At 42.5% G+C, this 23,234-nt stretch overlaps 1 protein-coding gene across 1 annotated transcript in view; it reads left to right on the forward strand.

Moving 5' to 3' along the window:
- The first annotated feature begins 668 nt into the window (after positions 1-668).
- Positions 669-23,234, forward strand: part of LOC126252256 (uncharacterized) — a 201,811-nt gene continuing 179,245 nt past the window's right edge. The window contains exons 1-2 of the mRNA XM_049953129.1: positions 669-766; positions 952-1,195. Coding sequence (XP_049809086.1) covers positions 669-766; positions 952-1,195 — 342 coding nt within the window. The remainder of the gene's footprint in view (positions 767-951; positions 1,196-23,234) is intronic.

The raw sequence follows: 23,234 nt of genomic DNA on the forward strand, positions 1-23,234 counted from the left end.
AACTTTTACAGTGAGGAAGATATTTTCAAGTATGTTTTACATTGTGAAGTGATGTTTTGGAACGAGTTACGTGATATTGCAACAAAAGTAATAAAAAAGCAGTGTAACCTAAATTCGGAGTGCTGATTACTTTTTTACATCACCATTGTCCTAACTTCCAAAAGTTTAATCTTCAAGAATGGTTTATGAAACACATCTATAAGACTTCTGAATATCGCAGAATAACACCTAGGCCTCTTTGCATCCGAGCTTGGAATCATCACCACCCAGATTTTCGACAATTGAGCCATGAGTTCACAACGAGACCAGCGTGGGAAACACGAATAGATGAGTGCCTAGTTTATCCATTATTTGAAGAAATGACTTTATTAACTGTGCTGTTGTTGCCCGAAAATGCAATATTTAGCAGCGCGAGCAACACTACAATCATAATTAATTTTTGACCTTTGTTGTGGTAGGGTTGTTAGACACGGTACAGACGTGGATGTAAGCCTACGTGAAATAATCAATATTTCATACTATAGCAATATTTTCAGTGGCAGTGTAAGTTCACAAGTGCAGCCTCAAGGTAATCTACTATTGCACTTGAGTGTCAGGTCCATGAAGCTTCCGCTGGCTGGAGCATATTGTGGAATGTGAGTGCGGGGCGCGGCAGCCTCTGCTCGCCGATGGCGGGGCGCGAGCCGGCACCTGCCGAGATGAATGCTTCCGGCGTATTTTTACCGGCCAACCCCAATAAACGGGCGGGCCGGCGGCGCTGGCAGATGTAAACACAGCGGCACTCGCGCCGCGTAAACACGTGGCCGGCGTATATCAAACCGGGGAGCGCGCCGCCGCAGACGCCGACGCCGACGGCGGGCGCGCATTTCCTCGCCGCTGCGGCTGTGCGCCCCGCCACGACGCCGGTCGTGCTTAAAATGGCGCCGGCAGAGGGCGGCGTTCGCGTGGGAGGCGGCGGCGGCGGCGGCGGAGGCGCAGGCACGCCCGTGGATATTCCGCGGCTCGGATTTCCGTCGCCGTGGCAACCGGTGACGGAGGCGGCCGCTGCCGCCGCTGCGACGAACCCCCAGTACGCGTTCGGCGCGCGCTCTGCTCACAGTGCCCGAGGCGACGCCGCCCGCAGCAGTGGGCGAAGCCCAGCGCGACTTCTGCTGAAGGCTTCAACCGAAGTGATAAAGGCTCTCTCCGCCAACCGGTACGTATGCTTCAAACATTACCACCTCACTCTCGGTTATTTCGTGGTAGGTGACCGTTCAAAGGGGTAAGGTTTCGATTTAATGGCAGCAGTGAACGTATGATTTCCTCAGGTGGCTGTTGTTTCATCCGATGCATTGAGAGTGAAAACACGTGTGAAGAATTTTAAGTACAGTGGTTAACGTTATGATATTCCTCCACTGCGTTGAGTATCAATCAAGAGACGATCGTATGGAATATATTCGCAGATATGTTACTGGCTCGAGAAATATTTGCCTAAAAGATCCCGGTACACTATACTGGATGACGTTTGTTCTCCGAGTGGTTCTAGGCGCTACAGTCTGGAACCACGCGACCACTACTGTCGCAGGTTCGAATCCTGCCTCGAGCATGGATGTGTGTGATGTCCTTAGGTTAGTTAGGTTTAAGTAGTTCTAAGTTCTAGGGGACTGATGGCCTCAGAAGATAACTCCCATAGTGCTCAGAGCCATTTGAACCATTTTGAACCGTTTGTTCTACAGAAACGGAAACAATAGTAGGCGCGCCTCAGGGAAGCGTGAAAGGTCGTCTTATTTTCTCAACACACTGAACAACTTATCAGATATGATCAGTAACATTGTATCTACATCTACTTCTTTATCTATACTTCGCAAGACACCTTTAGATGTGTGGCATACCGTACTTTCTGTGGCATTGTCATTTCCCCCTTTCCCTGTTCCAGTCGCAATAGCATCACGGGAAAAACGATCGTTGGTAAGACTCTGCCTGAGCTCGTATCTCTCTAATTTTACCTTCATGACCTTCCCTCGAGATATACCGGGTGATCAAAAAGTCAGTATAAATTTGAAAACCTAATAAACCACGGAATAATGTAGATGGAGAGGTAAAAATTGACACACATGCTTGGAATGACATGGGGTTTTATTCGAAGCATCCCATATTGCTAGACGCGTGAAAGATCTCTTGCGCGCGTCGTTTGGTGATGATCGTGTGCTCAGCCTCACTTTCGTCATGCTTGGCCTCCCAGGTCCCCAGACCTCAGTCCGTGCGATTATTGGCTTTGGGGTTACCTGAAGTCGCAAGTGTATCGTGATCGACCGACATTTCTAGGGATGCTGAAAGACAACATCCGACGCCAATGCCTCACCATGACTCCGGACATGCTTTACAGTGCTGTTCACAACATTATTCATCGACTACAGCTATTGTTGAGGAATTATGGTGGACATATTGAGCATTTCCTGTAAAGAACCTCATCTTTGCTTTGTCTTACTTTGTTATACTAATTATTGCTATTCTGATCAGATGAAGCGCCATCTGTCGGACATTTTTTGAACTTTTGTATTATTTTGGTTCTAATAAAACCCCATGTCATTCCAAGCATGTGTGTCAATTTGTACCTCTCTATCTACGTTATTCCGTGGTTTATTCAGTTTTCAAATTTATACTGACTTTTTGATCACCCGGTACATAGGAGGAAGCAATATATTGGTTAACTCATCTAGGAACGAACGCTCTAGAAACTTCAACAGTAAATTACAGCGTGATGTAGAACGCCTCTCTTGCACTGCAGCAGGCTGTGCATCTGCCTACTAAATGTAACTAAACGCGCTGCTCTTCTTTGTATCTTCTCTACTTCCTCTATGAATCCTGTGTGGTACAGATCCCAGACTGACGAGTAAATATACAGACACTGGCCGAACGAGGGTAACGTAAGCTACCTCCTTTCTGAGTGGATTACATTTCTTGAGAATTCTTTCAGTGAATGTCAGTCTGGTATCTACCTTCACTGCGATTAGTTTTGCATTTGTTCCACTTTAAATCAGTTTTGTGGTAAGTTCCTATTGGACCAAACTGCTGAGGTCATCGGTCCCTAGACTTATAAACTACTTAATCTATCTTAAACTAACGTACGCTAAGGACAACACACACTTTAAATCATACTACACGCATACTCCTAGATATTTTATGGATGTGAATGTTTCCAGTGGTCATCTTGAAATTCTGTGATCATACAGTAACAGGTCTTTCTGCCCATTTATGCACCATATATTATATTTGTATATGTTGAGGGTCAACTTACAGGCCCTGCACCAAACGTCGATACTCTGCCGGCCTTCCTGTATTTCGCTACAGTTGTCTAGTGATGCGCCTTCCTTGTATACAACTGAATCATCCGTGTAAAGCCTCGTGTAATTTCCGACGTTATCCAGTAATGCTCCCATAACACTTCCTTGCCTTATCAGATTGTTCGCTAACGGTGCTGTTGTGTAGAGCTGTAAGACTTGGGCAAAATTTCCACGGACGCTGTTTTTAAAGGTGTAAATGTGTGAGCATGACTTGGACGCAGCCCCGACCAGTCTCCTTTCCGAAACGCGTTTAACACTGTCCCACGGCATCAACCAAGATACGATCATACGGAATGTCTTTGCAGATGTGTGACTGGCTAGAGGAATATTAAACTATAACAACCAGTGCATGACATTGAATGGTGAATTTGAATGTATACGTGAAGATGATGTCGGTGTGGTAGTTAACATTACGACAGAAACTTCGGGTGCCCCCAGGGCTGCGTAATTGGGCTTAGAACGTTCTCTGTAAAGACAAACGATTTATGAGATAGGATCAGCAGCGCTGTAAGATTGTTCTTTGAGGAGGTGGACGAGGATATTACTGTTTAACGTCCCGCCGACATCGAAGTTATCGGAAACGAACACAAACTCGAATTAGGGAAGCAAGGGGAAAGAAATCGACCGTGCCCTTTCAAACGAACTATCCCGGCTTTTGCTGAAGCGATTTAGGGAAACCACGGAAATCCTAAATCAGGATGGCCGGACGCGAGTTTGAAACGTCGTCCTCCCGAATGCGAGTCAAGTGTACTAACCACTGCGCCACCTCATTCGGTTTATTCTTTGACGATGCTCTTATGTATAGGGAAGTACCATTATCGGACGATCGTAAGGAAATGCAGAAAGATTTGTATAAAATTAGTAATTTTTTAGAACGTTTCTCGTGGAAACTAGCGGTTTCCCTTACTCCTTTAAAATGAACGCAAACAATCTCGACCGCATCAAACCTTTATTTTTGTGGTTACTGGTTTTGGTCTGTTACTGACAATCTTCAGACTTCATACCTTGTTGGCAGCGGTGGCGGTGAACGGAGGAGGCGTTAAAAACTCCAAGAACGTCAACTGCAGTGTGACAGAGCAGATGACGTTCATGTAGTTTTTAACACCTCTTCCGTTCACCGCCACCGCTACCAATATGGTATGAAGTCTGAAGATGGTCAGTAACTGGCCGAAACCGGTAACCACAAAAATAAAGATTTCTTGCGGTCAATATTGTTTATGTTTTTTACTGTATAACATGTCCACTTGGTGTAATGAATGGGAAACGTCTTTAAATATGCGCAACAGTAAGCAAATGCCTGTAACGTAGACAGAAAATCCAATATTGTCTGTGAATTAATCCACGACTGGACGTGAGGTCGTGCCTATTCTCAGCTTGGAAGCCAAAAGCACTAATTTAATGCGTCTCCAACGTACATGCTTTTACCACCACTAATATCAACACACAAGAATCTTCATTGCATGGGTAGCAATTACAAACTACTATCTTTTCAAAGACTCCACAGTAGTGTCATTATTCTACAAAGGTATAAAAGATAAAAATATATAAAGAAATATATGTATGCGCCACGAAAGACACACACGTATTTCTAAACGTGGGTCGCAACCAATGTTTACGTTCAGCATATTCTGATTTATTTTTGATGAAGTACATATACTGATGTGCTACGTTTTAAGAAGAGGATATGATTGCAAGGGAAACATCCATTAAATTCCTGCCTTTACAGAATAGTGCGACTGCTGTGAATATTTTCATGGATGAAAGTCTGTAATTGTTTTTCAAGTACTGTCTCTTGTTTGAAGTTGATTCTGATCTTGAACGCATGTGTCTTCGAATCTTGTTAAATTAGTGCTTATGCACTGAGTGTGGTTTCGCCTACATTTCAGCTTCTGATAGTATCTAAATACAAGGTTATTGATGAATTTCTTGAGTACGTCACATGGGATGAGTATCTGGATGTATTACCAAAAATTGATCTGAAATGAACGATCAGGTAAAATCATTATTACAAAAGTGGCATGGAAAATTTAGATCTGTTTGTGTTAGAAGGGTTCTGGGTAGGTGTAATGTGTCGCCAAATGATATCACATACGAGACACTGGTGCGACCAATTCTAGAATATTGTTCGAGCGTTTTGAGTTCTTGTCGAGCAGTCATAGGAACGAATTCAGCGAAACGCTGTACTATCGTAAAAAGATAAATATATGGCATACGGAAGTGTAACAGAAATGTTCGCAAACGTACATAGGAATCCTTGGAATAAGCACAACGTTCGCGCAACCGTGTAGGGTAAATACAGAAAGCCTGTATTCCAAGAAGACTGTGCTACCATTATGCTGACACAATTGTATATCTCACTTAGGGATCGGGGAAATACGATGAGAGTGATTATGTGGGTACAGAGACGTCTAGATAATCATGTCTCTCTCGCTCACTTCAAGAATGGAACAGGAAATAAGATCCATAATATTGGCAGATATATCCACCACCATGCACTGTACAGTAGTTTACGGAATATGTTTACCTAGAAGTAGATGAGACTGCAGTAATTCTTTCTGTAGAAAATATGCTGACGTCAGGGACGAATTATTACGAAGGAAATTCTTAGACTTGAACCCTTAAAGGAAGGCAATGAGTGATAACCAGATGTCACCGTTAGCATCTTCATGACCATGTGGGAACATCTACGTCTACATCTACACTCTGTAAGGTTCGTTATTGTGTGTGACCAAAGGTACTTTTGTACTACTATTACTTCTCCGTTTTCTTGTTCCCGCCACGAATTTTGAGCGGAAAAAGTATTGTTGGTAGGAGTCTCGGGGAGTCCAAATCTCTCATTTCCTCTTCTTCGCCTTTTGGCGAGATATACCGGGTGATCAAACAGTCAGTATAAATTTGAAAACTGAATAAATCACGGAATAATGTAGATAGTGAGGTACAAATTGACACACATGCTTGGAATGACATGACCAAAAAAATACAAAAGTTCAAAAAATGTGTCCGACAGATGGCGCTTCATCTGATCAGAATAGCAATAATTAGCATAACAAAGTAAGACAAAGCAAAGATCATGTTCTTTACAGGAAATGCTCAATATGTCCACCACCATTCCTCAACAATAGCTGTAATCGAGGAATAATGTTGCTAACAACACTGTAAAGCATGTTCGGAGTTATGGTGAGGCATTGGCGTCGGATGTTGTCTTTCAGCATCCCTAGAAATGTCGGTCGATGACGATACACTTGCGACTTCAAGTAACCACAAAGCCAATAATCGCACGGACTGAGGTCTGGGGACGCGGGAGGCCAAGCATGACGGAAGTGGCGGCTGAGCACACAATCATCACCAAACGACGCGCAGAAGAGATCTGTCTGACATTTTGTGAACTTTTTTTTTTGTTCTAATAAAACCCCATGTCATTCCAAGCATGCGTGTCAATTTTTACCTCTCTATCTACATTGTTCCGTGGTTTATTAAGTTTTCAAATTTATACTGACTTTTTGATCACCTGTTACATAGGAGTAAGCGATATATCGGTTGACGTGCGCTCTCGGGATGATATCGGGAAAACACCAATCCGTACTTATAATATCTGTCTCGCAGCGTCCGTGTTGGCTGCACATCTCCGTGATGCTTTCGCGCTTACTAAACGAACCTGTGACGAAGCGCGATGCTCTTCTTTTGACCTTCTCTGTTTCCTCAATCAGTTCTATCTCATCAGGGTTCCAGACTGGTGAATAATTTTCAAGTATCGGTCGAACGAGGGCTTTGTGAGCTATCTCCTTCGTTTATTAGCCACACTTCCTGAGGGTTCTTCTGAGGAATTTTCAGCATGGCATCTGCCTTCGTTACACTTCTTTTAATGTGTTCATTTCACTTTAAATCACTCTGTACGCTCGCTCACAGATATTTAATGGCTGCGACTACTTCAGTGATTGTTCGGCAGGCGTGTAATTATAAAGTAAGGAGTCTTTCTGACAACTTATGCGCAATATATAGCATATGTCTTATGTTGAGGGTCAACTGCCAATCTCTGCACCAGACGTCCATCCTCTGCAGGTCATTCTACATTTTGCTGCCACATCCTAGCGTTTGGACTTTATTGTACACAAGTACAATTGCCTGATCCACAGACAGCCTCATGTAGCTTACGATGTTATCGAATAGGTCGGTTACATATTCTGTAAACAGTAATGATCCTATCACACTCCCATGAGTTGCGGACGAATTTACATTTACTCCTCGTACACTTACAGCTAGTACCAGAAAGTCACAGCCATTTTCCATTTTTAAAAAAAATTTACAATATCTGTAATGAGGCTAACTCATTCTTGGGAGGGCAAATTAGAAGCCGTTTGACATCCGAGGCACGGAAGTAGATTGTAGTTTTCCACCAGGTCGTGGGCCACACCGCACATACTGTAACTTCTCATTCACATAGCTTCTGATTTATCGCAAACAGCCACGAAAAAACCTCCAATTGTGAGTGTCGTTAGCCACATCATTTCCTTTCGTAATTCCTCTAAGTCCTCTTAATTGCGGCGTTTCCAGGTATTTCTTGGGCTTCTGTGCTCTCATGCTCGAATTCGGCACGGCCATCCTAACAGTATTTAGTGTGCGTCCTAACCATCTCTATTTTCTCTTTTTTGTTATTTAACTGGTTCTTCTTGGATCAGTAATCTTCTATAGCTCTTAGTACGAAATCACGTTTTGCTAAATGTGGATATTAGATAAATCGGGACAGAACAAATTAAGCTCACGTGGTTAACTATTTTACAGAAGAGTGGTAAAAATTAGATGTATGAATTGACGGATGTTAAATTTGAAAAAAAAAATGGTTCAAATGGCTCTAAGCTCTATGGGACTTAACATCTGATGTCATCAGTCCCCTAGACTTAGAACTACTTAAACCTTACTAACCAAGGACATCACACACATCTATTCCCGAGGCAGGATTCGAACCTGCGGCCGTAGCATCCACGTGGTTCCGGACTGAAGCGCCTAGAACCGCTCGGTCACAGGAGCCAGCCGTTAAATTTGAATAATGATTAAAAATGTATGGTGTAGTGAAAGCTGAACAAGGTTCACTTACGTGCTCAAAGAATCCATCACGTCGGTCTAACAAAGAAAACAATAGCGTGGTTAGAACATTGGAGATGCCTAACACGGACAAAGGCGAAAATCTATAGCCTAAAAACTCAATTAAAACTCAACTGTAAAAGATGGAAGCAAATTAACTGTCCACTGAAGAATCACACAAGTAAATATACAGTATCAATGAAAATAATTTCGAACATATTTACTGCGAAAATTCCAGTTGAAAACATTTAACATACGCAGCACTGAAAATTGGATATTTTTGGTTACAGCATACATGCAGAGACTAAGGTATCAAAAAACAAAGAAAGAAAATTGGGGCTACTTCTAACCGCTTGAAATATAGCTGACTGAAAAAAAAAATCTTTTATTAATTTTATAGCTTTGTATAGCAATTATCTTTATCACAGTCACTTACAACAAAAGTAAGGACGACGTGAAGTCTGATATTCTCACATTGATTACTAGAGTCTATAAATATATAAAGTTTACCAGATATTCGGTTCCCCTAGCCATAAGACGCTGCAGAGTGCCATAGAAACGAATTAACTGAAAATTGAATATTGTTTGCCAGAAGAAGGTATAACATCGCATTATTTCCTATTTGAGACATGTTGCATTTTGTAAAGCTGTATCAGGTATGAATAAATAATTAAGGATGAAGTGTAACATACATTCAGCAAGGCTAGTTTGAGACGGAGCATCAACTCAATTGAAGAATAATGCCGGAGGAAATCGTGGTCGTCTATCAAGAGTATTTTAAGCTAACCAGAGGAAACTGAAAACAGATTTGATGGAGGGGAATTCGAACTGCACTCATGTCAAATACATGTTCAATACCTAAACCACTTGATCAACTTTCTCAGTAAATTTATAGTATTAGAAGCCAAGATGGCTAGATGTGAAATAGTGTTTATTTCATGACCAGTTTCGACAGTAACTAGCTGTCATCTTCATAGTCTCAAATCTACAATGTACAAATAAAATAACGTTAATGTAGTAATCTGCAACAATTATACACAAGAAATCGTGTTATCTGTATAATAAAAATTATATACCTCCAAGAAATATAATTATGTGTCAGTCTCGTCGACACACTGAGAACACACTTCAGTTACAATAACACAACTCCACACTAGTTTGGCAAATGTATAAAACTTGCTAAATAAAATCTCCATAGCATAGAAGCAGAAACTGGTACATCAGTCCACGCCCGGGTTCCCGGGTTCGATTCCCGGCGGGGTCAGGGATTTTCTCTGCCTCGTGATGGCTGGGTGTTGTGTGCTGTCCTTAGGTTAGTTAGGTTTAAGTAGTTCTAAGTTCTAGGGGACTTATGACCACAGCAGTTGAGTCCCATAGTGCTCAGAGCCATTTGAACCATTTGGTACATCAGTAAAGATAATGAGTCGATGACAGCCCAGGAAGACTTAACCGATGCGCTTTAAAGCCCGTGTTAAATGATTTCAAGTTTTATATGTTTCACAAACCAGTATGGAGCTGTATTATTATAACTGGAGCATGACCTCAGTATGTCGACGAGACTGATGTGTAACTGTATTTATGGAAGATCTGGGAATTTCAGAATGACAGCTAGTTATTGTCGAAACTGGTCATGAAATAAACTTTTTGACATCAAGCGATCTTGGCTTCTATAATTATAAATTACAGATTATATCGCCGCAACAACATGTGTAAATTATATATTTCTGTAATGCATAGAGGTTACTGGTATTGGTGGACGGGTGGAGGAGTTGGTGTTTGTGTGTATTGGAGGAGTTGGTGGTTGTGTGTATCAGTGTATTCTTAAGAGGTACTTGGGCGGCAAGAGTCGCACGCTGACGAAAATTAGTGTAAAATTGCCTTCGATCTAAACCTACCACTTCCACATGCCCGTCACCGACGTTGGAAGCCCAGCTACTTGTAGAACGTTACTGCGCAATCTGATGATCTAACGTTCTGTGTCGCCTCCTCTCTATGTTTGTTGCCCTTGCCGGTTATTGTTAGTTGAATAAAGCCCAGTTCGCCGAAAACAAAAACAAAATACGTTGTTTTTTGTTTGAAGAATCGTCTTAGAAATTACTTGAAATAACGTGCGTAAGGAAGGAAATTTAGGGCTTCACGTCCCGTTGACGACGTGGTCAGTAGTGACAGAGCACAAATTCGGCCAGGGAAAGGATAGGGAAGGAAATCGGCAGGGTTCATTTTAAGAGAACCATCCCGACATTTGCGTTATTGGATTTAGGAAAGTAGCAGAAAACCTAAATCAAGTTGAAGGTCGCTGTATTTGGACCGTCGTCCACCCTAATACGCGTCTAGTGTCTTTCCACTGCAGCACCTCGCATGATGTGACATACGGAGTCCGTATAAAACTCACACTATAGTACTTCTCCCGAGTGCGTTCAGTTCCTTAACCGTTGTATCTTTCGTAAGATACCACCCTGTCCTATTCTGAAACACAAATACCCATTTTTGTCAGAGTGTCGCTATCCGTCCCGACGTATTTTTTTGTAGAATGCCTACGGCTCAAGGACTTGCATACTTGGCTACTGTGGAATGTTATGTTTCATCTGTATGTCAAAAAAAGGTGTACACAGTTACATCTTTCATACACTGGCATGCCAAACTTAGGACGATAGTAACTTTCGCATGACGTGTCACTGCCAAGTAACATAGCTCGATGAAACTTGGACCATACGTAGAAAAAACTGCTACAGCATAGTGCAGAAGGTAACTGGAAAGAAGTATGCAATCAGACGAACAGAAATGACGTTCTGTGGAGTCTGAATAATTATCTTCGCATACCATAACATCTTTATTGGACATATTTTCCCCAGCCACAAATGTCTTTACATGTGCTTATAGCTGGAAGTGATACGGTTCAAAAGCAGTTGAAAAAGGTACATGTTCCAACATACTTCCTCTCTCCGTTTTCAAGTTGTCAAAACACATTTCTTGGCGAAGGTGACCTTTTTCTTTTGAAAACCATCCCTCTTCCTATAAGTTCCTGTTATATAAGTTGAGCAGGTGACTTGCGTAGTGTTTATTAGTGACTGTTTTAGTCTTTTTGTGTCAGTCGATAACAAGCATCCTTTTGCAACCCAGCCTTTCCAGCTAACAAAGTCGCCTTCTTTATGAAATGCCACCAGCTTTCACGCACTGCCAATTCGTTCCTGGCGTCTCGTCCGTAGAAGCAAACCGACGATTCGTAGCAAATGAATTATATGCGAAACGGTCCAATCGCTCCAGCAGCCTAATCGATGAAGGTTATCTCCATTTGCGCACATTTTCCCTTTCCTGCTGGTATGTGACAGCTGCGTCGTAAGTGTATCTGTTGAGTGTAGCTGACTGTCGTGAATGTGTGTTTAACGTGGCGTCATGTCTGCGTATTATGATGATGAGGTAAGGGAGTGGGTGGCTGAAACCCCGTGCTGGTTTATTTCCTACTCTTCTCGAATAGCACACAGTGCGCAGCCGAGCTTATCGTCTCCGATCCGAGAGAGAAATCTCCATCGACAGTGTCACATGTCGTCACTCCATGAAACACTGCGAAGACGTTTGACACTTATTATAAGTTATTGGAGCAGATCCTGGTGTTCAGCAACTTTACGTCTGAGTCTCGCCACCCCTTGTCGGCCAAATACTGGTGGCATGTCCAGCGCCAACGCAAAGGTGTGCATTACCGATATCGGCTAAGCAAGTGTGTTTCACATATCAAATTGATTTTTTATTTACGTTACTACACATATATCGGAAATAGCGATGAAATTTCTGTGTGAGATCGAATAATGTAGACCATGCCCACTTGCGGCACAAATTTTAATTCATTTCTTCAGCTTTTAACATTATGTAAATAGCAATCTTCGTCCAAACGACGAAGCGTCCTGTACATCAACGCTTCCTACTAACAACAAACTCATACACTATGTGATCAAAAGTATCCGGACACCTGGCTGAAAATGATTTAAAAGTTCGTGACACCCTCCATCGGTTATGCTGGAAATCAATACGGTGTTGGCCCAGCCCTTACCCTTGACGACAGCTTCCGCTCTCGCAGGCACACGTTCACTCGGGTGCTTGGGAAATGGCAGCCCATTCCTCAAAGAGTACTGCACTGAGGAGAGGTATCGGTGTCGGTTGGTGAGGCCTGGCACGAAGCCGGTGTTCCAAAACATCCCAAAGGTGTTCTGTAGGATTCAGGTGCGGACTCTGTGCAGGCGAGTCCATCACAGGGATGTTATTGTCGTGTAACCACTCCGCCACAGGCCGTGCATTATGAACAGGTGCTCGATCGTGTTGAGAGATGCAATTGCCATCCCCGAATTGCTCTTCAACAGTGGGAAGCAAGAAAATGCTTTAAACAAAATCAGTGTAGGCCTGTGCTGTGATAGTGCCACGCAAAACAACAAGGGTTGCATGCCCCCTCCATGAAAAACACGACCACACCATAACACCACCGCCTCCGAATTTTTCTGTTGGCACGACACACGCTGACAGATGATGTTCACCGGGTATTCGCCATACCTACACCCTGCCATCGGATCGCCACATTGTGTACCGTGATTCGTTACTTCACACAACGTTTTTCCGCTGTTCAGTCGTTCAATTTGTACGCTCCTTACACCAAGAGAGGCGTCGTTTGGCATTTACCGGCGTGATGTGTGGCTTATGAGCAGCCGCTCGACCATGAATCCAAGTTTTCTCACCTCCTGCCTGTCATAGGACATCCTGGTGCAATTTGGAGTTCCTGTGTGATGGTCTGGATAGATGTCTGCCTATTACACATTACGACCCCCTCCAACGGTCGACCGTCTCTGTAAGTCAACAGACGAGGTCGGCCTGTACGCTTTTGTACTGTACGTGTTGTTTCACGTTTCCAGTTCACTGTCACATTGGAAACAGTGGACCTAGGGATGTGTAGGGGTGTGGAAATCTCGCGTACAGACGCATGACACAAGTGACATCCAGTCACCTGAACACGTTCGAAGTCCATGAGTTCCGCAGAGCGCCCCATTCTGCTCTCTCATGATGTCTAAGGGCTACTGAGGTTACTAATATGGAGTACCCGACAGTAGGTGGCAGCACAATGGACCTAATATGAAAAACGTGTTTTTGGGAGTGGCCGGATACTTTTTATCACATTGGGTATTTTAACAAGACTTGCTACACAGAATTTCTTGCCTACTTACACAAACAGTTCGGCTTGCATCTTCAAGACAACTTCACATATTATTCTTCAGATATTCAGTATACACAATCATAACGTCTGTTCCAAACTGACCGTCAGTGTTATAAATCTGGGATCATTTTGTCTTTAATGCCGTACATCTAAAACTGCCAGTACTTATAAATGCTTTTATTTTATTCGAAGCTGGTTCGTTCCAACTCTCTGAGGGACAAAATTAAGCGTGTTGCTACATACGTCTTAATTTACCATGCCAATTTCGCCACCTCAGTGAAACACGAAGTTTCGTATCCGATTATTAAGGTCCCTTTTTCCAGGATATATTTCCGAGATTTTGGATCATCTCAGTATTCCATCTATTACCATTCAGACTTTGCTCCTAACATCGTAACGCTGTTCCATAACTATCGTTTTTGTGGAAGTTACGGCTGACCGAAACTTTCTCGTACATTGCTGCTTCGATGTATGTGCTCACTTTTGTATCGTGGATAATATTGTATAACGTATCATCTCTACAGAGATATGATTTTGTAATATTTCAAATGGTTCAAATGGTTTTGAGCACTATGGGACTTAACATCTGAGGTCATCAGTCCCCTAGAACTTAGAACTACTTAAACCTAACTAACCTAAGGACATCACATACATCCATGCCCGCGGCAGGATTCGAACCTGCGACCGTAGCGGTAGCGCGGTTCCAGACTGTAGCGCCTAGAACCGCACGGCCACACTGGCCGGCTGTAATAGTTACTAAAAGAAGAAAAACTGCGCATTATATGGTTTTCCGATAAAATATTGAATGATAACTGGAGACAATGATTCGCAATACGTTTCTGTATGAAACAATTATTTTTGATATATCAGCGAAATTACTTTCTGTTTTTGTGACGATTTTAAAACTATGTTCGATCAGGAACCTCTTAACACCAAAATTTAACTTTTAACTTATTCCACATACCCAACACACCGTATACTTCGGAAAGAATAAAATAAATCCATTTGCACAGCAACACCGAAGCTGTGGATATACCAACTCTCCATAACAAACATTTTCCCGAAGACACTTCTCCCCGTGAGCAATTTGCCACTAATGGAGTCCATGCAGAATTTCTCGGTTGGCTCAAACTTCCGTTACGTTGCAAGAGGGCCGAGAACACGTTTGAACTGGAACGTAGAGGAAATGACAATACAACTTCACCTATCGGAGGCATTACATTATGCGGTGACAAGTTCTGTAGATTTTTAAGGAAAATTTAAGTCATAAAAATTGTTAATATACAGTTGAAAAGAGAATATACCGTTAAATTTTCTTAGAAATTCTGTCAGGCTTCCACCGTTTTCCAGTAACATCTATATCTGTATACATTCTCCGCAAGCCAGCGTATGGTGCATGGTGAAGGCTACCTTGTACCACTACTAGTCAGTGCTCTATGTTTCTGTACGAACCCTAAATTATCTTAGCTTTGTGTCCCTTAGGCGAAATGTACGTTGCCGGCAGTTGAATCGCTCTGCCTTCAGCTTGAGATGCCCACTCTCTAAATTTTTTCAGTAGCATTTAGCGAACGGAATGTGTCTTTCCTCCAGGGATTCCCATATGAGTTCACGAAGCATCTGCGTGGTGCTTGCGTGTTGACCGAAACTACCGATAACAAATCTACCGCTTCGCCTCTGAATTACTTCGATTTGCTTCGATGTCTTCCTTTGAGCAGACCTGATGGGGATCCCAAACACTCGAGCACTACTCAAGAATAGGTTGCATTAGTGTTCTAATCGCGATCCTATTTGTAGATGAGCTCGCTTTTATAAAAGTCTCTCAATAAATCGAAGTCAACAATTCGCGTTCACTACTGTCAGTTTTACGTGCCTGTACAATTTCATATCGCCCTGAAACGTTACGCCTGCATACTTAATCGAGGTTTCTGTGTCAAGTGAGATTGTTTTTCAGACTCATCTGCCTTAACGTACATTTTTCCAACATTGAGAGCAATGTGCAATTTATCACACCAGCCGGCAGAGGTGGTCTCGCGGTTCTAGGCGCGCAGTCCGGAACCGCGCGACTGCTACGGTCGCAGGTTCGAATCCTGCCTCGGGCATGGTTGTGTGTGATGTCCTTAGGTTGGTTAGGTTTAACTAGTTCTAAGTTCTAGGGGACTGATGACCTAAGATGTTAAGTCCCATAGTGTTCAGAGCCATTTGAACCATTTTTTTTTATCACACCAACTAGGCAAGCGAATGGTTTTTCGAGCAGCTAAAACTTACCGATGATTTTATTTATGGTATCAGTTACATTCATGTTTTTGGAACAGAGTGTTCCTTCAGATGCACAGTATGCTTCGTAGATTTGTAAGTGCCATAAAAGGAAGCTATTGCCTTTAGAAATATAGTTTCCGACATGCGTCTTTCAGTGATGCTCGCGATACAGATTCAGCAATGGCAGTGTGGAACATGCAGATTCATAGTACACCGTCGAGAGTAAAAATTAATGCGCACCGTTATCACTGAAATCCCTCGTAACTAAAACTAGTATAAATATTGATATGCGTAGCAGATATACGAGGGTCGTCCACAAAGTAAGTTCTATTTTTATCCGCGGCAGCGCTACGATCGCAGTTCCGAGCATGCGCAGCAGTTACTCTGACTGAAGGAGAAGACACGTACGCCATTTTCAGATCGCTGCTGCCGATGTGTGCTTTGTAGTGCTTCTTTATAATGTCAGCCGTAATTGAAAATGCCTCCGCGTGTGAAATCGGATCTGTGATTGGTTTTCTAAATGGTAAGAAAGTTAAACCAAACGAAATTCATCGGCAAATCTGCGAGGTTTACTGAGGAAATGCTATGAGTGATTCAATGGCTAGAAGATTGGTCAGACTGTTCAATGAAGGACGTAATCAACTGCACGATGAAGAACGAAGTAGACGCCCGTCTGTGGTTACTGATGAACTGTTTCACACAATTGAAGAGAAGATTAAGCACAACTGTAAGTTTACTCTTAGTGTACTTGCTATGGAAGTTCATGAAATTCTTACTGAAAAACTGATACTTCGAAAAATTTGCTCACGTTGGGTACCCAAAATTCTTACTGAACACCACAAAAAACAATGGCTGGGCACTGCACTTCAGTTTTTGACGCGCTACAATGAAGTAGTCGATGGTTTTCTTTCTCGGATAGCCACGGGAGATGAATCTTGGGTATCGTACGACACCCCTAAAACGAAACGGCGCCGCGCGGGATTAGCCGAGCGGTCTCGGGCGCTGCAGTCATGGACTGTGCTGCTGTTCCTGGCGGAGGTTCGAGTCCTCCCTCGGGCATGAGTGTGTGTGTTTGTCCTTAGGATAATTCAGGTTAAGTAGTGTGTAAGCTTAGGGACTGATGACCTTAGCAGTTAAGTCCCATAAGATTTTACACACATTTGAACAAACGCCCGCATCTCGTGGTCGTGCGGTAGCGTTCTGGCTTCCCACGCCCGGGTTCCCGGGTTCGATTCCCGGCGGGGTCAGGGATTTTCTCTGCCTCGTGATGGCTGGGTGTTGTGTGATGTCCTTAGGTTAGTTAGGTTTAAGTAGTTCTAAGTTCTAGGGGACTGATGACCATAGCTGTTAAGTCCCATAGTGCTCAGAGCCATTTGAACCATTCTTTTTTTAACAAACAAAACGGCAGTCAGTGGAATGGAGGCCCATTTCATCCCCAACGAAGGTTCAGCCTAAGCAAATCTTGACACCTCGAAAAGTAATGTGCACCGTTTTTTGGGACAGAAAAGGCATTTTGCTTATTGATTTCTTACCACGAGGCCAAACAATCAACCCACATGGTTACTGCGAGACCATTAAGAAATTGCACCGCGCAATACAGAACAAGCGCCGAGGATTACTGTCAAAAGGTGTTGTTTTTATCCACGATAATGCCATACCTCACACGGTGAATGTGACCAAACAACTCTTACTGGAATTTCACTGGAATGCGTTCGATCATACTCCGTACAGACCGGACCTCACTCCTAGCGACTTTAATCTATTCTTACACCTAAAATCTGTCCTTGGTGGTCAACACTTCAACGATGGTGACGAACAGAAGGAACATGTTACCACATGGTTGAATACACAGGCGGCAACCTTCTGTGAAGAAGGCATACAAAATGTTGTGCCTCGCTATGACAAGTTCTGCCTACAAAATTTAGGAAACTATGTAGAAAAGTAGTTTAACAGTTGTAGATTTTTGTACAATAAGTATTTTTTCTGCATCCGTAAACGTTTGTTTTATATAAGCAAACGAAACTTACTTTGTGGACATAACTCGTATTCACCGGAAGTGGTGTACAAATGGCATAGATGGCAGTCACAGAACATTATCATTTTCATCATCACCATGTCACTCATTTAAGACACGCTGCTGGATAAAAAAATATCTCTAAACTTTTCCGTGTGTTTCGAAAAAGAACGTAGGAAGATTGGGATTTAACGTCCCGTCAACAACGAGGTCATTAGAGATGGAGCACAAGCTCGCATTCGTTAAGGAACCATCCAGCAATTTGCCTGGAGCGATTTTGTGAAATTACGGAAATTCTAAATGTGGATTTGAAACATTGTCTTCCAGAATGCGAGTCCCACGCGTTACGATTATCAGCTATGGGGAACAACCCAGCATCTCCATATTTGCTAGTTTCATCTGTCTACCTATAACGAGTCACCGTCTCGATCTTTCCTTATGTTCTGGAACTGAACAAAGAACTTCTGTGACCCATCTTCCATACATTAGCTTGGTTACTATTCCCACACACTTCTAATTTTTTCATTAGTCATAATTACGTTCATCTCAGTGCGTTCCCTGATACATTGCTTGTTTTCGTAGTAATTCCCTACATATAGCCATTGTTCGATGAGAAACCTTTAGTCACTGAATTGTTCTCAAATCAAAACTACATATCTCACTGACGTAAATCAAAACTAGCTATAGATACTCATTTCAAATGATTATTTTAACCATATTGGAAGCTTGGTTTTGAAAATTCCATTTAGTTTAGATCACTCAACACAATTTTTACTCTTGTGTTGATTTCCTTCGGTCATTGCCTTCAGTTACCCTAAGTACAGAAATTCACGAACTCGTTCTATAATTTCGTTGTTAATTTGTTGATTGTACAGTATGTGAAACTCGTTGTAATTAATTTTCACTCATATTTCTAAATTTCATCTATTAAACGCTTCTATTCGTTGTTCTAGTTTATCCGCACAAGACGGAAACAGTACAGTGCATGTCATCAGCAAATCGAAGGTGGTTCAGATATGTTGCCTAAACACGTATTCCTCCTTCGTTTTCACAGGAAATTCTTTAGTTTCTGTTAACTACTGATTAATGATGGATGGTATTCCGGACTCTAGTTTGCTCCTATAAACAATTTCTTGTATTAGCATTGACACAATGGTGACGCAATAACCACCCATTTAATTAGTGGAGCAGTATAACCTCTGATGGAAATGAATCAAAATAGGAAACTAAGATTCAAAGCCCTGTCGACGACAGAGTCATTAGAGTTGAGTCCGATACTACAAGGGAGGGGAAGGAAATGTGCTTCGTTCTTTCGAAAGGAACCATTAGAGGTGAGGCACTAATTAATTCAGAGAAACCCCAGAAAACCCAAATCTCCATAGCTTGACTGGTTTTTGAAACCCGCTCCTCCCAAATACAGATCCAGGGCCTTCACCGCTGAGCTAACTTGATAGATACCAACATTGCATTTGTCTTAAAGGATCTGGCAGCTGCAAAACATCCAGTGCGTAAATAAACCAAGGGAAATTAAAATTAAATGAGCATACTGAATTAAGAAACTGGCATCGTTCCAGACTGGACAAAAGCCTCTCGTACTTTTGAATTGCTCGATTATTTGACAAAGTACCTGTAGAAGGAGTAAAATGGGGAACAGAAATTTTTCCTGAGGGGGCGTTTGCAAACATGTTCATTCAGACAGTTCAACGCATACATAACTCAGCGATTTTAGAAGTTAGCAGAAAAAAATGAAGGTGGAATTTACCGAACATACACTGACGGATAAAATCGTACCGCTAAAAAATAATTAATGTAGAGTAATGAAATTTCGGGAAGACATTTATCTAGGTAACATATTTAAGTGATTAATGTTGCAAGATCGTGGGTCAATGTAAGCGTGAGATGAGCTATTGCAAATGCGAAATGTTGGTACATTAGTAAACGTCGTAACTGCCAGAATTTTGAATGCAAGCATACAAATGTACGTGCATTGTGTTGTACAGGTGTTGGCTGTCAGTTTGTGGGATGGAGTTCCATGCCTGTTGCACTTGGCTGATCAATATAGGGACGGTTAATGCTGCTTGTGAATGACGCTCGAGTTTTCGTCCGATGATGTCCCACTTGTACTCGACTGGAGACAGAGCTGGTGATCGAGCAGGCCAAGGCAACGTGTCGATACTATGTAGACAATGTTGGGTTACAACAGCCGTATGTGGACGAGCCTTACCCTGCTGGACAACACCAGCTGTAACGCTGCTCATGCATGGCAGCTCTTCAGGTCGAATCACCAGACTGACGTTCAAATTTGCACTCAACGTGCGTAGAATTACGGTGAGAGTGCTCCTGTTGTATGAAATTGCACACCAGACCGTAACTCCAGGTGTAGGTCCTGTTTGTCTAACAGGCAGACTGGTTGGGTGCAGGCCCTCAGCTGACCTCCTGACCAACACACAGCCATCACTGGCACCGAGGCAGATCCAGCTTTCATCAGAAAACACAACAGACCTCCACCCAGCCTTCTAAAGAGCTCTAGCTTGACGCTACTGAAGTTACAAATGGCGGTGGCTTGGTGTCAGTGTATTGTACGCTACAGGGCGCCCGGTTCGAAGCTGTCCTTCAAGTAACCGATGTATAACAGCTATTTGTGTCACTGGGATGCCAACTGCTGCTGAAATTGCTGCGACAGACACAGTACGATCCGTTGAGCACTATAGTCCTCGCTCTCAGTAGTGCCAAAGGCCATCCGCAACTTGTTCTTCTTACGACCGTTCATTGTCGAGACCACCGCTGGCAGTAATCGTGTACTAGATCCCTGCCAAGTCTTTTTCCAGTATCGCAGAAGGAACATCCAGCCTTTCATAGCCCTGTTACACGACCTCGTTCAAACTAAAGTAAGGTGTTGACACCTCGTCCAACCCCAAAGTTAACGAACGCTCACGACCATTACAGCGTATATTTAAAGCGAACTTGATTTGTATTCTCATAGAGCACTATTCTAATGCGACTGGATGAAACATGAACAGACATCATCTTTCAGATGTAGAAATACGTCAACCAACTTTCTATTATGTCGCACACCTACTTCTTGGTGTTGCGATTTGTTTTCCGATGGTATGTTTACATTTTCAACACTCACAGCATGTAGGAGGGAAAAGGCAGTTTGTGCACAGCGGCGAAATAGTGGTGCAAAAGGTACTACACATTATCTATGACAATGGAGGTATTGAAGTAGCAGGCATGAAAGCAAAATACACAGTTATAACCATATGAAACATCGCCACACACTGCCGATAAGTTTGAAGAATATCTGTTTAAAGAAGCACAAAGGAAAGAACCACCAGTTGATGTGGCTCATATCAACTCTCATCTTCGACACTTTGGCATTCCTTTTGTAGAACGTCGTCACAAATACTTACAGTTCCGTTCACAATATTACACATCCGCTGTGACAAAGGGGGTTTACAACTCGCCAACGTGAAAACCGTAGCACAGAATGTAACAACTATACAATGGATCACAACAATATAAAACAGCGAAATTTAAACCGAACATTACTGGACGAACTGGAAGATAAAATGCGCAAATGTTGACAAGTCGGAAAGCAGACTGAGCAAATTATCGCAGAGGTAGGGTTATTGCCGAAAGATTACTCTTAAATTGGGCATATACGCTATGCCAAAAAGTAAACTACGAGAAGTAACAGACCATCTCACTGAAGTTTACTGTTTGTAGCTTGGAAGGCACTACACAATAACACCAATTGTTCTGTGATATACCAGAAATTTGGCAGTGGGCCAGACAGAAACAGTAGTTTTGCCAGCCAAATATAGCTCAAAAGATATCGTTTCCAGAACATCCCATTCATCCCATAGTGAAAGATATTTCTTAGTTTTGCCTACTTACAAAATAATAATACTGTTGGCCTTGTGGTCTTCTGTCCGAAGACAGGTTTGATGTGGCCGTTAATGTAATCTATCACATGCAACATCACTGTAATACGAAGAGAAATTTGATGCCGCTGTTCACGATAATCTATCACGTGCAGTTATGTTATTTATGCATAGCTATTACAATCTGCATTCACCTGAACCCACTGTTATTGTCAAGCTTTGGTCTTCTTGAACAGTTTTCATCCACCAAACTTTCTTTCATTACCAAACTGCCTATTAATTGATAGCTCAAGATGTGTGCTATGAACAGATCTGGTCTAGTTGTGCTACAAAGTTCTTTCCTTCTCGATATGGCTCTTTACTCATCATTCTCCGTCCTCGGCCTAGCGTTTACCCCGTCTATTATGGAGTTCACTGAGGACTGCGAGGCCCAGGTTTCGGTGGACGTGCTGAGTAACACAGGGGCGGCTGCTCAAGCCAGCTGGACCCATCGGATAGCCTGGCGCCTCGCAGGTATCATCAGGCACGGCGGTCAATCGACAAAGCTACGCCACTCTAGTGTGAAACGCGTCGATAAAGGATAGCTGTATGCGAGAACTAAATGTTACCGAGTCATCCCTCGGAGACAAAGAAACCTCCCGTTGTCAACGGACACAGTGCAATCCTGAAAATACATTATAAGCTTAGATTTGCTTACAAAAACTCGTGACAGTCGCCACCATCTAACATGAGACTCACCACTATGTAGTCACTATATTACATTTTTCAAAAATTAATTTAGTTTGGTGGTTTTTTTTTTTGCGACGAAATTAAGGTATTACAGCTTCGCTAGTTTAAGAAACAGTTGTTGATATTGCCAAGACATCCAGATGTGGGAACACATTATTTATCATATTGTTAAAGAAAAGTAGTCGCTAGGTAGAGTTCTCTTGTATTTTCATTGTATTCAACACTAATGTGTGTAATGAAACACACTATTTTATTTAAGTAACTGAATCGAGACATCACGGTGTGGGAAAATATTATTTTTCGTTCTCATAAGCAGAAGTAGTTGTTTTTAGGGTTCCGTACCCCCGTCGGTGAAACCAGAACCCGTATCGGATAACTTTGTCTGTCTGTCTCTCTGCCTGCCTGTGCGACTGTTACGAGGGCTTTTTATCAGGAACGAGTAGACGTATCAAGCTCAAATTTATGTCATTTACTAAAGTCTACGGTTCCTCGGCGGTGAAAAACATTTAATCTTCTGAGTCAATGTAGTCAAAACTTACGTCCATTTACGTCACATGTGTGATACGTTCAAACCCACTCGTCAACACCTGTAGGGTACTTCCCGTTGATCTAGAATCATGAAATTTAGCAAGAAGCAAAGAAACTGTGATTTTGTTTTTTATATACCTGTCTGTCTCTCAAGACCCCTTTTCCCCAAAACAGGTAGATGTATCAAGTTGAAATTTATGTCACATACTAAGGTCTACGGTCCT

This window comes from Schistocerca nitens, chromosome 4 (genome assembly GCF_023898315.1).
Source record: "Schistocerca nitens isolate TAMUIC-IGC-003100 chromosome 4, iqSchNite1.1, whole genome shotgun sequence".
Taxonomy (NCBI): domain Eukaryota; kingdom Metazoa; phylum Arthropoda; class Insecta; order Orthoptera; family Acrididae; genus Schistocerca; species Schistocerca nitens.